The sequence below is a fragment of the Terrapene carolina genome, unplaced genomic scaffold, assembly GCF_002925995.2.
Source record: "Terrapene carolina triunguis isolate 2854851 unplaced genomic scaffold, T_m_triunguis-2.0 Scaffold231, whole genome shotgun sequence".
Taxonomy (NCBI): domain Eukaryota; kingdom Metazoa; phylum Chordata; order Testudines; family Emydidae; genus Terrapene; species Terrapene triunguis.
In genome coordinates, this window is record NW_020664582.1 from 4704469 (window position 1) to 4720687 (window position 16219).

Below are 16219 nucleotides of genomic sequence, written 5' to 3' on the forward strand. Positions count from 1 at the left end.
GAACAGAAAGGGACATGGAAAATTACAAGAACCTTTTGAGAATAAACAAAGTTTTCTGGGCCTGTCACAACCAGAATTCACGGTTCTGGGATTCTCCCACAAGGGCTGATGTCACAAACACCAGAAGCAGAGCAGGGGAGCTGCAACCCTTAAGCTGCTCTGGGCAAGTTTTTTGCTGGAGAAACACCCTCCACTGAGCTGAGGTCCTGGCAGTTAAAAGAAAGAGGAAATGGGATTTCAAATGTGTTTAAAAATGTACTTATTTGTCATGTTAAGGCTAAACCTTCCATTCTGTGGATTGAATTAGGATCTTAAAATGGGTTGTTGGGTGGTTGGGGTTATTTGTGGTGGGTGGTGGTGGGGTCATGGGGTTTTTATACGTATTTGGAAAGCATATCAGTTCCACATTAAGCGTGGGCGGCTTTAGATCAGAAGGAATCTTTAAAACAGGAAGAGCTTTCTAGGATGGTTGAAACAAATTGGTTTGCCATTGTTCTGCAAGACTGAAATGATCTGTAGAGAGGTTCTGTTCCTGGTGACGCTAGTTTATTAAAGAGCTTTAGACTTAACAATAAGGTTTCCAGTGGGAACTGGATTACTCCCAGGTTTGGCAATGAGTAGAGCCTGTCAACTCCAAATTGCTAGCTCATGTTCAGCCCAGAGTCTTCTTTTTTTTCTTTTTGACCAAAAGCTGTTGCTCTGGGATGGCTGTTCAGCAGCCTATTGGCTGGATTTTCAAAAGAGCTGAGCTCCCAATGAATACAATGGAGAAATCCCCACTTTCTCCACAGAGAACAATGAGGGGGAGCTGCTGTGAGCCAAGCGCTTTTGAATCTTGAGCCATGTGTGAAATGAGCTTGTGTCCTCAGTCTGGTTCCTAGTGGACGAGTGTCCTCATCACAAAAACACTGCAAGTGTTGTCACTAACTACCACCCTTGGTGCTAGCGTCAGTGGAGTGGCCGAGAGCTGCGCTCTTGCCCTTCAAAGTTGTCCCTCCACATCAAAGTTAAGGCGTCTTGGTAGGGCATGTTTAGATACACAGAGGATTCCAGTCACCAGGCCTGTCAGTCCAGTGCCTTTCACCAGCGTTAAGTTCTCCCAGACCACCTCTATAACAGTAGAAAGTTACCTAAGACCACTCTAGAACTTGGTTCTTGACTGTGTATAGCCATGGCTTGGCCTGTGTAACCCGGTGGTGAGTGCATGTGATATGGGCAGCTCTGTGCTGATCTGCAGAGGATAGGAGTCTGTGACAGCCCCAGGTGGGGAGCCTGAGCTCTCTAGCTCAAGTTGTAGCCGTTTGTGCATTTAGCTGTGGCAGTCCCCAGTTCAAAAGCTGGTGTGTTGGTCAAGATGGCCCAGGGGGAGGCCTGTAATACACCCCTCCGGGGGGTTAAATTTGCACTACAGAACTGTCACAATATGGTGATTCTGTGTGTAATTCCTCTTCCTGTTCCAGAAATCAGGCAATTGCAGAGAGAGGATACAGACATGGGGGGTCCCTATTGCTTTAAGAGAGTGTCTCCCAACATTTTCAGGAACAAGTACATTGTTGAGAGGCAGGTTACATGTTACGTTTAACAAGCAAATTCAGAAGACAACCCAGGATCGTTTAGTAGATTTTTCTCTTCTTTCCATAGGGTGCTCTACAGTCTGTATGACTCAGGTTCATAAAGACACGCCCAGGAGGAGGTGTGTGTGTGTGTGTGTGTGTGTGTGTGTGTGTGTGTGTGTAAACCTCCCCCCAAAACATAGGGTGTGATGTCAGTTTTACTTGGGCCCAACTTGAAGGCCAAATGAACTAATGAGACTTGATCCTTACTCAGCTAAAGCCATAGGAATTTCGGAGCCTGTCAAAGTCCCCTACGCCAAGTTCCTGATGTACCCAGAAGACTTGTTTGTGGTGGGTTTGCCTGAAGGCATCTTACTCCGGCGTCCTAACTGCTTTGGGATTGCAAAGCTGAAAAAGATACTGCAAGCTAGCAACAGCATCCAGTTTGTCATTAAGAGGTAAGGCAAGTCTGGTGAACCTCTTATTGGTACAGTATCTGCAAATCTCTCAGGGAGGCTGCACGTTATGCTACTGTTTGTGCTTTTACTTCTAAAGAAGAGACCTGTGTCCCATAAATTACCTGGAACACATCCGGAGCTTGATCTTCTGCAATGAATGTTCCCTATGAAAGCGATCAGATGGTTACTTTGTTTGAACAATTGCTCAAAGGAAGCGATGATATCGTTGACCTCCTCCTCATGTGCTTTGCGGAGGGGAGGGGTGGCACTGCCTGGCTCAGAGGATTTGTAATAGGATACAAAGCTTGTCACCTTCAAGTCTCTGGGTCAAGTGCTACGTAGGTCATTGCTATTGGAGTCCAAAGTCATTGCCTGGAGGGAAGCGCTGACTGCAGAACTTCCCTGAAAGTGTGGATTGATGCATTTGAATTTGCAGGATGTGAGGCTATGTGACAGTCTTGTGTTTATATAAGGCCTTTCCTCCAGAATTACAACAAAGCCGTGGACAGACTGATCGTATAAAACTATTTGTATATATGTATAACCTGCTGGCTGAGTATGTTAGGTTTCCATCTAGTGGCTGGTGCATATATTGGATAAAGGCCTGCTGTTACTGCCAGCTGATGGAGTTGTTTCTTTGGCTCTGACAGTAGAAGACTCTGCTTTTAGTGCTGAACATCCCAGGTTCCATCTCCACTAGTAACAAGGATGTGTTTGAGGGTGGGGGGACTGTGACATACACATGCATCGGTTTTTAGCCACAACTAAAATAGAGCAACTGTTAAAGCAGCCAACGGCAACACGGCACAACAGCGTAGGCCAGGAAGGAGAGAAGAATTCTGTACCCAGTAGAAACTGCAGTTATAATTTGTCCATAAATGCTGAGGTCAATGCTGAGGAAAGCACCACAGGATAGTCCGTGACCACAAATGGGCAGAGGCTTGGTTTTACATCTCGTGACAGGCCGCACCTCCAGCAATTGAATGCTCCGTAACACCATGCCAGGACATTATAGCAGTGTGGAATTAAATGGAGGAAATCACTTTACTGCATCAGCAGCAAAACTTCCTGCAGCACCTAAGATTTTCAAAGCCACCGAGGGGAATTAGATTTTATAACCCCCATTAATTTAAATGGCAGGCTGGCATCTAACTCCCCTAGGTGGAGGTCTCCCATCTAAGTGCTAATCCAGCCTAGCTCTTCTTATCTTAGATGACCTGATTTAATCACAGCTGTAGGTGGTATAATTGCAGGCCTTTAGCTTTGTAGAAATCCAATTTAAGATTGTGTTTTATTTCCCCAACCAGATGAAATAAATTGATAAGACATCTAAGCTTGACTGGATGAGAGGGGGCACAGAGGAGATGTTGGAACACGTTCTCTGGTCCTGCCCAGTTAGATTTTTAGGGTCAGAGTTCAAGAGATGTCTGGTATTTATGCCTCAAACACCTTTTACTGTCTCTCTCGGAATGATTCCAAATTCTGGATCCTCTGGCTTGCTAAGGAAGTGGTATTAGTGCTTACGTTCTGGCTGCTAGACATGTGTTAATCTGCTCTTGGGCACAACCTCTCCCTCGCAGATGAGGGGACTAGTGGAGGCAAGGCTGGATGACAGCTGAAATGGAAAATAAAAGTTGGGCGCAGAATTTGGTTGGCATCCAACCAATACTTGATCTGCAAACTGACAGCAGGTTTGGCATTTGTGATTTGTCTTATCACCTGTCCCACTCCTTCAAATCTACTTCTCTGTAGTATAACTCTAAACACCTGTATGTGGGGTTTCTAACAGATACCAGTGTCCTATCCTGGTTCATTTTTTATCATAAATAAAATTTTCTGCACTGCATTGTCTATGGAGAGGAACTGCATTGTACTTGCGTGCAATAGAAGATGCTCAGCAGCTCTGAACTTAATCTTATCCCATAGGGTGTTACACTGGCTCTCTGAAAAAAGAACAGGAGTACTTGTGGCACCTTAGAGACTAACAAATTTATTAGAGCATAAGCTTTCGTGGGCACAACCCACTTCTTGGCTCTCTGAAGACTCTTCTGGCATGAAAATGATTTTCAAGCTTGCCTTGTTGTATTGCAAGAGGTTTAAAATTGCATTTGCCAGATGTGTGTGTGTTGGGTTCGTGGGCACGAGTGTTATCCTAGGGGACAGATTGTAGTAGTAAGAACTTGAAGGTTTACAGGAATGGATCCTCACTCACTCTTCATCTTGTTTTTTCAATGTTTTCCAGACCAGAGCTTCTTGCTGAGGGAGTGAAGGAGACTACCTCTGACAGCCCAGGAGCTATGGGTAGGATTCTGAAACTTACAGATAACCCGGGCATCAATAATGAAGCGTGAAAGGAATCCGAACAGTTTCCAAAGCACTGCATTCCTTCCCCTACCTCTGTAGTCTTTTAGGCCTGACTTCTCAGAGTGCTGTGGACGCAGTCAGTGCACTGGGAGCTGCGGACGCCCAGCAGCTCTGAAAATTAGAGCCTTGTTTGTTATTGCTTCAGTTGCACAGGTAGTGCTAACGCTTCCTGCTGTGTCCCTTGTCTTTGCAGCCAGCGAGAGAGACTCCAGTGACTCCCTTGTCGATGACGCTGTGAAGAGACAGGGCTTTCAAGGTAAGAGTGGGCAGCATCTGGAAAGATCTCCTGAGTCTGAAGTGCATTTAAAAGAGCTTTTCCATGTCAGTCTTCTATAAACCCACAGGGGGGTTGGAATGTACTTGGCTATGGCTATGGGAAGATGAGGGCAGTACTACACCTCTTGTTAATATATCTTTGTATAGTGGCATTTACAGCATGGAGCCAATGCCTGTCTGTCTAGGTACTAGTATGGCCCCCATCAGCACAGTATTGGGGCATGCCACCGTCACTAATGTATATATCTGCACAACACTGCTGGGAGGGAGGGAAGTGTTATCACCCCATTTCCCAGATGTGGAAAATGAGGCCCAGACATAACAATGACTTGTCAGACACACAGCCTGCAGTGGGGCAGAGAACTGAATCCCAGGGTGGTACCTTCACCACAAGAGCATTCTTCCTCCTGGCTGCCCCGGTGAGCGCTAGCAATCCATCACGCAGAAGACAGAACCCGCGGTTCATGTAATGGCATGGAAGTATTGGCGTTGAGGAGATGAATGTAGCAAAGGCCCCAGGCAGCAGTGTGGTTTAAAGGCTTGGCAGGCAGATGGACGAAGGGCCCAAAGCTGAGGCTAGAGGGAGAAGACAAAGGAAGCAGTATGGCGGCAGGACAGGAAGGATCTCAAGGAGGGAAGAGGCAAAGTCTGGGCAAGCTCTGAGCACAGAGGGGTTTGAGAGGCATTCAGGAATATGCCATAATTGGATGACTTAATTCTCTCTCAATCTGACCTTGCAAGGCACAAAATTAAATACTCTGAGCCCCGGGGTTTGCTTTTTTTTTTTTTTTTCAACTCTGCTGATGTTTATGTACATACCGTTCAGCTCTGCAGTGCTCGCCGGAACAGCACTACACTTGCTGCCAAGTCTCATGCGCACAGGCCTTCTCACAGACCAGAGTCCGCTTTCTCTTCCCAGTATGTCCAGCCTCTGATGGCATTGTCCTGGCTTCCCCTACACTATAAAGGAGAAACAGCTGTGCTTTTTAAACCACACCAGATAGACCGAGCCTTCAGAAAGGCAAGCGTTGAGAGCTGTTCAAGTGCCACTGTCTATATGTTATTTCTCGGCAAAGCGCACAGACCTTTGCAGGTGAAGGGCCTGACCCAGGGGTTGTTGAAATCAGTGGAAAGACCCCCACTGACTGTGGAGCGGACCTAGAATGAAGAATGACTTGGAATTAGATACACACGCAGCCAAATTTAGACTCCGTGTAAGCAACCGGTGCGCCCATTTGCCTTTCCTAGAAGAAGTGCCAAACATTCCTGCCCTCTAACATGCCGTCTGAATCTTTCGTGCCAATCCGAACTCAGACTTGGTATAAGTAGGCGGATGCACTAGTGGGGTAGTCGGAGTATGGTAGTCGGAATGGAGCTAATAGTATACCATACGGTGGTCTGGTTTGGCACTTGGACACCCAAGATACTCATTGAGGGACCTGGCAGTGAAGGCATGGCTTTAGCTGTGCCGACTACGTACCTAAGCCATGCCGCAGCGGCTGCTACCTGTGTTATCGTGGCCACGCTGCTCTTTATAGTTGCATTAGCTTGATGAGAGCCACCGCAAGTACGTGTGCGCGTGAGCAGGAGAATCATGCCCCTAGCTCATAGTGTAGATGCAGCCTGAGCAGCCCTCACAAAGGAACTGTTTGGTGGTGGTGCTGGGACTTTCCGAGTTTTCCCGTGGCTGACTTATCACTGCTCTGGTCTAAACAGAGTCAACCCTCCAAGATAAACTCTTCCCCTGTTAGCTAGTGTAGAAGGTGACAAAGTGTCTAGGATATTGCTGACAATATTGGTCCGTTTCTCATTGCCAGTGCAAGGGAGTGCTGGTAAATACCACTGTCTGGTAGAGGTTTGGGGAGCAGTCCATGGGGACTCTTGCACCAGCAATAGCGGTTATCTACATGGCTGCTTCCCTGGACAATGGCTCTCCACCAGTGCCTGTTCAGCTCTAATAAAAGGGTCCCCATCAGTTTGCACATCATCACAACAGATGCATGTGGCCTGAATGGGAGACTCACTTAGGTCTTAATGTAAAGATTTCAATACATCCTAATTCTCCTATGGACTTGTCAGGCCTTCTCGAATGGCACATAAAGGATGAGTAAGAAGCAGTACAGAGGGTCCTGGACACCAAGGGCCAGATCCTCATTTGGAGTAAATTGGTGTAACCCATGATCCAAATTTTCTACAGCTCCATCCTCTCCAGGGGAGACATCTGTCAGAGTTGTCCACAACATCCCTGCCTCTTTGGTTAGCTAATTCCTGACCACCATGGCTGACTGCAGTAACCAGGTCCCTGACTTCTTCAGGGTCTCTTCTGGAGAACGCATCCTCTTAGAGCACCAGTTCAGAACGCTCCCTGCCTCTTGCAGAGCGTGGCTTGAGGTTTATGTTACTTTGTGTAATGTCAGTAATTACGATGATTGAATCTCAGATTTAATGCAGCTCTTGCTCAGCATTCTTAGAGAATAGGAGAAAAATACCTATTTCTGTTGAAACTATTTTGGTTTTTAAGGACTGTGAATGGCCTACTCTAGGGACTGGTTAATTGCTAGATAAGGACTTTCCTATAATTAGAAAATTGTATTACTTAAAAGTCACAGAGTGCCTTTTAATTGAACAGCCAAAGTCCATAATTGTTTCTTTACTTTACAGAAAATTATGACGCCAGGCTTTCGAGAATAGATATTGCTAACACTCTAAGGGAGCAAGTCCAAGATCTGTTCAACAAGAAATATGGTGAGAGATGAGGGTGATTTTCTTTTTTCCCTGAATCTTTCCCTTCTCTGTGTCTTCTCCCTTTCCTATCTCCCTGTTCCTCTGAATTTCTGTTTTGATCACCTCTCCCTGGGTGGTTTCATACGGCTTCCCCCTTTTCATTTCGAGCAGTTGTTGTTCTGAGGGTCACATGTGGGACACGGCACTTGCGCATGGATTAAAACAGAATGGTGGTTCTGTTCTCTGAGGGGGGGGATAAGTGGCTTTTGTTGAAGGCTTTGGTAGTGTAGATGGCTCTTACTCAGCAGGAAAGATTCGTGTGATCGGGAGCATGCATCATTTGTTAATGCTGCTTGCAGTTCCTAGACAGATTCAACCCCCACTCCCCCCCCCACCTTGAAGGATGAAGATGGTAATTTCATTAGCAGAGGGTTGTAGAGCTAGGAAGATGCGTCTGAACTCCTGGTGCTAGGGGTGGAGGGAAGGAGTGTGTAGGGGAGGAGAGGACTGGAATGATTGTAAACGAAGAAAGAACAGGAGTACTTGTGGCACCTTAGAGACCTATAAACGAAGAGTATCAGCCACTGAGTAGGGCATTTGGGAGGCAGGTCCTTTCTGTCTACCTGTGTGTTTCCTTGGGGATGTGTCTGTGATGCTTACTTGGCCCCCATTGCTAGACTATCTGAGCACCACCGCCAACACCTCTGTGCTATTATCTATAGATCGGGAACTGAGACAGAGGAGTTAGTGATTGCCAAGCTCACATGGAAGGTCTGCGGTGGAGCAGAGACCTGAACGGAGGTCTCCCAAGTGGCAGGCTAGTGCCCTAACCATTGGGCCTTCCTTCCTCCCTTGGAGCCTAGTCCGAGGAGTCTACCCAATGTAGCCGCTCTCTCCCATCCAACATGTGATCGCATTTTCTTGGGAGGAAGCTGCTGGTCTTACTCCAGCAGATGGACATGGGGGTAGGAAAATGGAATGGAAATTGCCCCAAATAATGTCCCTGAGTGACTTGCACTTACCTTTCCATCCTTCCTACCGTACTGTCTGATCACCAGCTTAGGATGCCCTTTATCTTTTTTCCTTTTCTTCTTTTTTTTTTTTTAATGTAGCTTTAGCTCCCTAATTGTCTCTCCTTTGCTTCATCAGCTCTTCGCTACGGCTCTGTGCGTTCACTACTTGCCTCAGGACCATTCCATTCTGATCGTCCCCATGGTGATGGCCCTGAAAATGTTGGTCCTTGATCTAAAGATTGACATGCTCCATTTAAGCAGCTCGCACATTTGGTTCTGTACTCGATCGTGCACTTTGGGTGGGGGGAGGTGGGGAGATATTGCACATGTGTGGAATAACAGGAGTTGAGGCCGGACCTGATATCTGAAATCCTGCTTGAATCCTAAATATGAGATGCATCTATGGTTTGTTTTTCTTCCAGGCGAGGCCTTGGGAATCAAGTACCCAGTGCAAGTGCCATACAAACGGATTAAAAGCAACCCAGGGTCCGTGATTATAGAGGGGCTCCCCCCTGGAATTCCGTTCAGGAAACCGTGCACTTTTGGTTCTCAGAACCTGGAGAGAATATTAGCTGTGGCTGACAAAATCAAGTTCACAGTAACAAGGTATGTTTCCCTAAGGGCTGTTTGCCATGCAGCCTGGGGGGGGGGCGGGAACCCACAACATGGTCCCGGTGCCAGTGACCGCTGCATGTGCCTGAGCTTAAGTCTCTGAGGCTGAATCCATCACGTGTGCTGCCAGTCCCCCTCAAGGGAAAGGCTATAAATATATTCTAATGACACAGGCTTCCATCCTGCTGAGAGACAACAATTAAGCAGGCAGTTAATAATTTGACGGAAAGAAGTGGGGTATAAAATATAGGTTTCCCCTCCTTTTCCTCCTCTTCCTTTCTGTTCAGTTGCTGCCTGTCAGGGTGGGGGCAGATCATATTAAAAATAAGTACCTGGGTGTAAATATCACAGGAATGAAAAGTCACCCTTTGTCTCCTGTCACCGCAGGGTGCCACGTCTCTAATGAGAAAGCACTGAGGGGTGCTCCCTCTTAAGTGTTGTGCTGTGTTGTGTGTGTGGGGGGGGTGGGATTATTACAACAAGCTGTGCTGGGTCCGTTGGGTTGTGTTGCTCCAGCTGTGTGGCTTCCAGGAAATCAGCCAATCAGCAATGGCTGGGGTTAGTGGCAGCTTCGGGAAGGGTATAACTGAATTTGTTCCTTTTTTTTAAACCCCTCTCAGATGAGTTGGTACGGTCAGACGCTGTGCAACAAGGGCCTGATCCAAAGCCTGCAGAAAACAATGGAAAGATTAACGTTGACTTCAGTGGGCTGTGGCTCAGAACCCCGCTAACTCCTGAGGGTGCAGGCAGGGTGCAGGCAGGGTGGCTTAATGACTAGGGCACCAGACTGGGGAGACCCTGGGTTCTTTTCCCAGCTCTGTCACTGGGTGACCTTGCATAAATTGGTTCACTTCCCTTTGTCTCAGTTTCCCCATCTGCAAAGTGGAGATAATGAGGCTGACCTCCCTTGTGAAGCTCTTCGAGTGCAGTGCCCAGAAGCCCAACTGAGATCCCAGGGTCCCATCGTGCTAGGTCCTGCACATACACATAGTGAGAGCCGGTCCTGGCCCTGATGAGTTCACTGTCTAAAAAGACAAGACAGCCGAAGGGAGGGAGTGGAAAGAGAGACGAGAAGCAGCTTGTCCAGTGTGTCCCAGTGCATCGGTAACAGAGCTGGGAAGAGCACCCAACCTCCTGAAGCCCAGTCCAGTGCTTTTTTCCCCATTGGGCCAGACTGCCTCTCTTGCATTGTGCTTCAGATGAAGTAGGAAGATATGGTCCCTGCTCTGATGAGCTTATATGTTTGTACAGCATCCATCGCAACGGGGCCCTGATCCTGACTGGGGCCTCGTCACTAACTCTCAAATAATGACTAACAAGTATAATTGCTGTTCACAACAACCGCCAGTGTAGGCGTGCCTGCTTTCTGCCTTGGCTTCATTCTAAGTATTCTTTTCTCCTTCTATTTTCCAGGCCTTTTCAAGGACTCATCCCCAAACCTGGTAAGAGGAGATGCCCATTTGCCTAAGCAGGGCAATGACTAAGAGTGTATTGTCAGTTCGGAGGTTACATGGCTCTAATAATGCACTCCCCCCACCAGTGTGGGGAAAGTTGCCGTTGCCCCAATTTCGCATTGAATGTGGTCCAAGCCTTGCTTGTTTGGTGAATCTGGTGGAGTTCATGGCACCCGGATGAGGACAGCTGACTCCTAATGCCCACATTTATGCTGGTGGTATTTCCTTGAAACTTCCCGCATTTTTAAAATGCTGATCTAGGATGTCAAGGCTCCTTCCCCACTCTGAACTTTAGGGTACAGATGTGGGGGCCTGCATGAAAACTTCTAAGCTTCACTACCAGCTTAGATCTGGTCCGCTGCCACCACTCCCAAGGGCTAGCTCCCTTCCCTGGGTAGCCTTGAGAGAATCTTCCACCAATTCCCTGGTGAACACTGATCCAAAACCCCTTGGATCTTAAAACAAGGAGGAATTAATCATCCCCCCCTCCTTCCCTTTCCCCCCACCAATTCCTAGTGAGTCCAGATCAATCCCCTTGGATCTTAGAACAAGGAAAAATCAATCAGGTTCTTAAAAAGAAGGCTTTTAAATAAAGAAAGAAAGGTAAAAATCATCTCTGTAAAATCAGGATGGAAAATAACTTTACAGGGTAATCAAACTTAAAGAGCCCAGAGGAACCCCCTCTAGCCTTAGGTTCAAAGTTACAGTAAACAGAGATAAACACTCTAGCAAAAGGTACATTTACAAGTTGAGAAAACAAAGATTAAAACTAACACGCCTTGCCTGGCTGTACTTACAAGTTTGAAATATGAGAGACTTGTTCAGAAAGATTTGGAGAGCATGGATTGATGTCTGGTCCCTCTTAGTCCCAAGAGCGAACAACCACCAAAACAAAGAGCACAAACAAAAGCCTTCCCCCCCTCCCCCCCCAGATTTTAAAGTATCTTGTCCCCTTATTGGGCCTTTGGATCAGGTGTCAGCCAGGTTACCTGAGCTTCTTAACCCTTTACAGGTAAAAGGATTTTGGTGTCTCTGGCCAGGAGGGATTATAGTATGGTACACAGGAGGGCTGTTACCCTTCTCTTTATAGTTATCACAAGGACCCTCTTAAATATCTGTTACTATTAGCTGGCAGATGCAGTAGAGAAGTTTCTTGGATGGAAGTGAATGATCATTGCTCCTTGATAAACACAGGATCTGTCATAAAAACAAAAGAGGGTCCTAGATTCATCTGTGGGTTGCTTGCACGGTCTGAAGGACTGTTATCTACTTGCATGAAGCATTAAGCAGCAAAAAGGAAATGGAGTATCCCCTGTTCATGGACACGTATGTGGAGTAACTGTGTGTATGGTGGAGGAAGACCACAAAAGACTGGAACTTAATATAATGAGTATTGCCCAGAGTTCCTGTTTCTCCCCCCTGCAATAAAATACCTGCGGCTGGCCCGTGCCAGCCGACTCGGACTTGCAGAGCTTGGGCTAAAGAGCTGTTTATTTGCGGTGTAGATGTTCAGGCTCTGGCTGGAGCCCAGGCTCTAGAACCCTGCAAGGTGGGAGGATCCCGGAGCCCAACTGGCTACCTTGCAATTAAACAGCCCCTTAGCCCCGTGAGCCTGAATCAGTTGGCCCAGGCCAGCCACGGGTGTCTAATTGCAGGATAGAGGTGTCCTAGGTGGTGCTGTGCTGGCTGAATACAAAGTGCAACTCTTCTAGTGTGATAAAACAATCGCTGGATTAACAAGTCTAGAGAGGATGTCGTAGCACCAGAAAGAGCTCACTTCTCACCCACCACTTTGTGTCAGTTATTTCTTTTATTTGGCATGAAACTTGAAAGGAAAAATAGAAACAAACAAGCCACAGGAAATCCCATATGAAGGGATCGTTAAACTTGGAAACCAAGCTTATTCCTCCCTTTCTGTGCGCCCGTTATAAAAATCCCTAGGCACCCATGATGGGAAGCGTTCGAGGGGCTTTGAACCTCAAAACCAGGGACCATCTGCCGGGAATGGAACCGGTTCCTATGGCAGATCTGCTCCTTGCTCCAGCTGTAAAACTGAATGAGTGCAGCGGGGGTATTTCACTCTTTATCACCTGACTCCTCAATAGGTCTGTGTACTGTCTCTTCTTTTGTATTTTTAAAAGCTATTTTAAAAAAAAAAAAGTTCCACCTTCAAGACGGCCCCTCTGTTTCTTTTCAGTTGTTCTCCTGGAACAACTGGGTATTGTTCTCTCAAGGGTGGCACTTGTCTAGCCCCCCAGCTGTGACAAGGCCCAGTTGGAGACTATTAACCCCTGCTTGGGATCTAGTTCTGGTCCTTTTTTAAGTTTCCCTCAGAGCCTTTTTACAAACAGTAGGGCTTTTTCTGTACTTGGCATCAGCCCTGATTCAGCCATTGATGGCCAGCAACTGGGATAATCTGTACTGGTGAAAAAGCCCCAAGTGTACAGAAGGAAAACTGCAGTTTGTACTAGTTGAGCTTACACTGGCTTCAAGCAACAGTGAGCCCAGTTGGTGCAAAATAGGACTTTCCAAGCCTGCACTCGCAGATTGGTGTGCCTGCATTGCAGGCCATCATTTGCTAAATCCTAAGCCTAGACAATACCTCGCCTAAGGAGCGATCGGCCCATTACCTCTCCTAAAGGAGTAACATTTGGGGATTCTTGGTTCCAAACTTTGTCCTTACTGAAGTGAAGCGTTTTACTCTGCCCAAAGACCTGTCTGAATTTGATAACGAACATCCAGCGTTCACTGCAGATCTCTTTAATTTTTGGCTACCAACTTCCTCCCTCCTTTGCAGTACATAGTCACAACTCTTCTTTACAGTGGTGTGGGAAATGGATGAATGCAAAGCCATGGGTGGGTAGTTCAAACATCCTGGAGTCAGTGTTCCAATTAGAATGACATCCAGCTAGGGGAATTATATACTGAAGAATGTGTTGGTGTTTTTTCCTCCATGAAGCTGTTTTGTAAGTAGCTAGAATGTGTCAAAGGGAAGTATGGACAGACAGACAAACTATATTTTTGAAGGAGACTAAAAGGAGATGAGATTTGTTTGCTGTATGTGCAATTAAAGATCCTCTGGAACTCTATCTGGGAATCATCTCAGTTGCTTTCTGTAACACAGAGATTACGCTTTATTGATTTTAAGTCCATCAGCTGTATTCTGTCTTTCAGAATTTAATCCACCGCCCCAAACAATGTTCGTTGCTTTTCTCTATTTGAACCTGTAATGAATTAATACTCACATGGGCTCGCCTGTGAAGTTCCCATCTCAGCTTTGCCCCATCTTGATTTAGCACAAGTTGATTTCCCATCCTCCTGTCTTTTCAAGGTCAGCCTTGGACTTCTCAGTGCTGCCTCTCTGGTGTCAACACCTGCTAGTGGTGATGTAGGAAATATCATAGCTTCTTGGCCATAGGTGGGCCTGTTGGGGACCAGCTTTGTTTTAGTTGTGACAAACTTTCAGAAGTCGAAGCCCACATGTAAAAGCACTTGGGAGGTAGTAGCACAGAAAATATCTTGCAGGAATTTCTCCCAATCCTTTCGTGTTCACTATTAGAATAGTTCAGTCTCCTGCCCGGTTTTTAAACTACCCGCAGTTCAGAGAAGTAGGAGAAAGACCTAGTTTGCAGTTAAACACCCAGCTACTTTATTTTTTTAAAAAGTATTTACAACTGCTGATCGGCCATGCATGGAAATGACAAAATGCTGCCTCCTTTGTTGACTGCTTTCTGTCTGCCTGGCCAGCATTGCTTGCAGATGGCAAATGCAATAGAGAGGAAAATATTTAGGAACCCGTGATGGGAGTGGCAAGGAGGTGAGAGACGTGAGTTTAACGATTGGTGTAGCTGGGTGAAATACACCCTTGCTAAGCACAAGGCTTGTGCAATACTTAAGACCCTCTTAATCCTATGGAGCCAAAGCTATGGCCCACTTAAGTCAATGGAAAGGCTACAATTGACTTCCATAGCCTTTCCATCAGGCCTTAATTTAATTGAAAAGTGTGTCACTTATAAAGCATCCTCTCCACCGCAGTAACAGGCACCGAGTTCCTAGACCGGTCACGTCGCTGGATCTGGTGAAACAGGCCTTAATTTCAATGAAGGTGCAGGGACATAATATTGGCATGAGACTGGGGGGGGCGGGTGAATCCTGGCCCAATATTTCTTTACACTATAAATTAATGGAAAACCTGTGTATTTACAGTTAGGTGAACAGCTCTGACTCAAATCAAATCAGACCATTAGTGGGGAGCAGATCAGAGCTCAAGTATTAACAGTTCAGCCTGCCGGCCGCATTGGAAATGCTACGTACTCTGTAGAGGTTGGGGAGAGGGGGGAAGAAAGTGTTAGTTTCCTTGAATGACACTTTTAATTATTGTCTGACTGTGTAGTAGAAGGTTTTGTTTTTGTCAAAGACACCGGGGGGGGGGGAACCCGGTTATTTCAACAACCTGAAAATTTTTGACCAAAATGCAAGTTTTCTCACTAAAATAGCTCTTTAATCAAAAAGAGCATTTTTATAAAGAAAAATGTATTTTTGCACTAACTGTAATAATCTGTATTTTGTTATCCCTTTTATTACACATACATACACATTTGCATATTCATTGCTTTTGCTTTAATCATCTTTCATCTGTCATAATAAAATTAGAAACTTTAAAAAAAAAAAAAGAGAGAGAGAGAAAAAATTAAAATTCAAGGGATGCGGTCACGTTCATTTAACCCCAGCTTCTTGTACAAAAAAACAGGTTTTATTAAAAGCTAAGAACAGAATGGTTCCTTGACATTTAAAAAAAAAATCAAAATCAGTTTTTCTTTTGCTTTTATTTAAACATCCTTTTTCAGTGTTTGTTCTCCAAACACAACAGCATTGGGGAAGTGCCTGAAAGCTAGGAAGTCCAGTGAAACTGTCTCTAAACAGAAGTGAAACCGAGGGCTTGTCTTCACTACAGGAGGATCAACGCTGCTTCGATGCAACAGGTGTGGATTTAGCAGGTCTAGTGAAGACCCGCTAAATCAACAGCAGAGCACTCTCCAGTCGACCCTGGTTCTCCAGCACTCCGAGAAGAGTAAAGGAAGTTGACCTGAGAGCGTCTCCCGTCAATGCAGTGCAGTGAAGACACCGGGATAAGTCGACCTAAACTACATAACTTAGGTCGACTTACCCCAGTAGTGAAGACAAGCCCTGAGTAGCCTGTTTTCATCATCCAGCTGAGATGAAGGGCATAAATTAAACAAAGGCTATAAATGGTTGGTGGAAACCAGTATCTGAAAATATTTCTTTATTGAATAGTTTCGGGTGACAGTAGTAACAGGAGATAAAATTTCTAGACAGCATAAAGGACTGCTTCTTGGAGCAGTTAGTTCTGCAATCCACAAGGGAGGAGGCAATTCTTGGTTTAGTCCTATGGGGCACAGGATCTGTTCCTAGACGTGAATATTACTGAATTGCTCACTAACAGCAAGCATAATGTAATTAAATTTAACATCTTTGTAGGGGGGGAAATATCAAAGAAATACACCACAGTAGTTAAATGGAAATTAAAAGGAACAGTCACAAGAGTGAAATGCCTGCAAGCTGCATGGAAACTATTTTAAAACACCATAATGGAGGTGCAAACTAAATGTATATCCCCAAATTAAAAAAAAAAAAAAAAAAAAAACTAGTAAGAGGACCCAAAAATGCCTCTCTATCTAAACAACAGAGTAAACACAGACAGTGAGAGGCAAAAAGGCACCCTTTAAAAATTGGAAGCCAAATCC

General features: G+C 45.8%; 1 protein-coding gene across 5 annotated transcripts in view; it reads left to right on the top strand.

Annotated features, from left to right (window-relative positions):
* The window catches only part of GTF2IRD1 (GTF2I repeat domain containing 1), a 174956-nt gene that overhangs the window by 131589 nt on the left and 27148 nt on the right, over positions 1 to 16219 (top strand). For all 5 annotated transcript variants that reach the window (XM_029912499.1, XM_024207724.3, XM_024207722.3 and 2 more), the window contains 6 exons: positions 1828 to 2011; positions 4254 to 4312; positions 4569 to 4631; positions 7313 to 7396; positions 8811 to 8994; positions 10414 to 10442. In XM_029912499.1, the coding sequence (XP_029768359.1) occupies positions 1828 to 2011; positions 4254 to 4312; positions 4569 to 4631; positions 7313 to 7396; positions 8811 to 8994; positions 10414 to 10442 (603 nt within the window). The remainder of the gene's footprint in view (positions 1 to 1827; positions 2012 to 4253; positions 4313 to 4568; positions 4632 to 7312; positions 7397 to 8810; positions 8995 to 10413; positions 10443 to 16219) is intronic.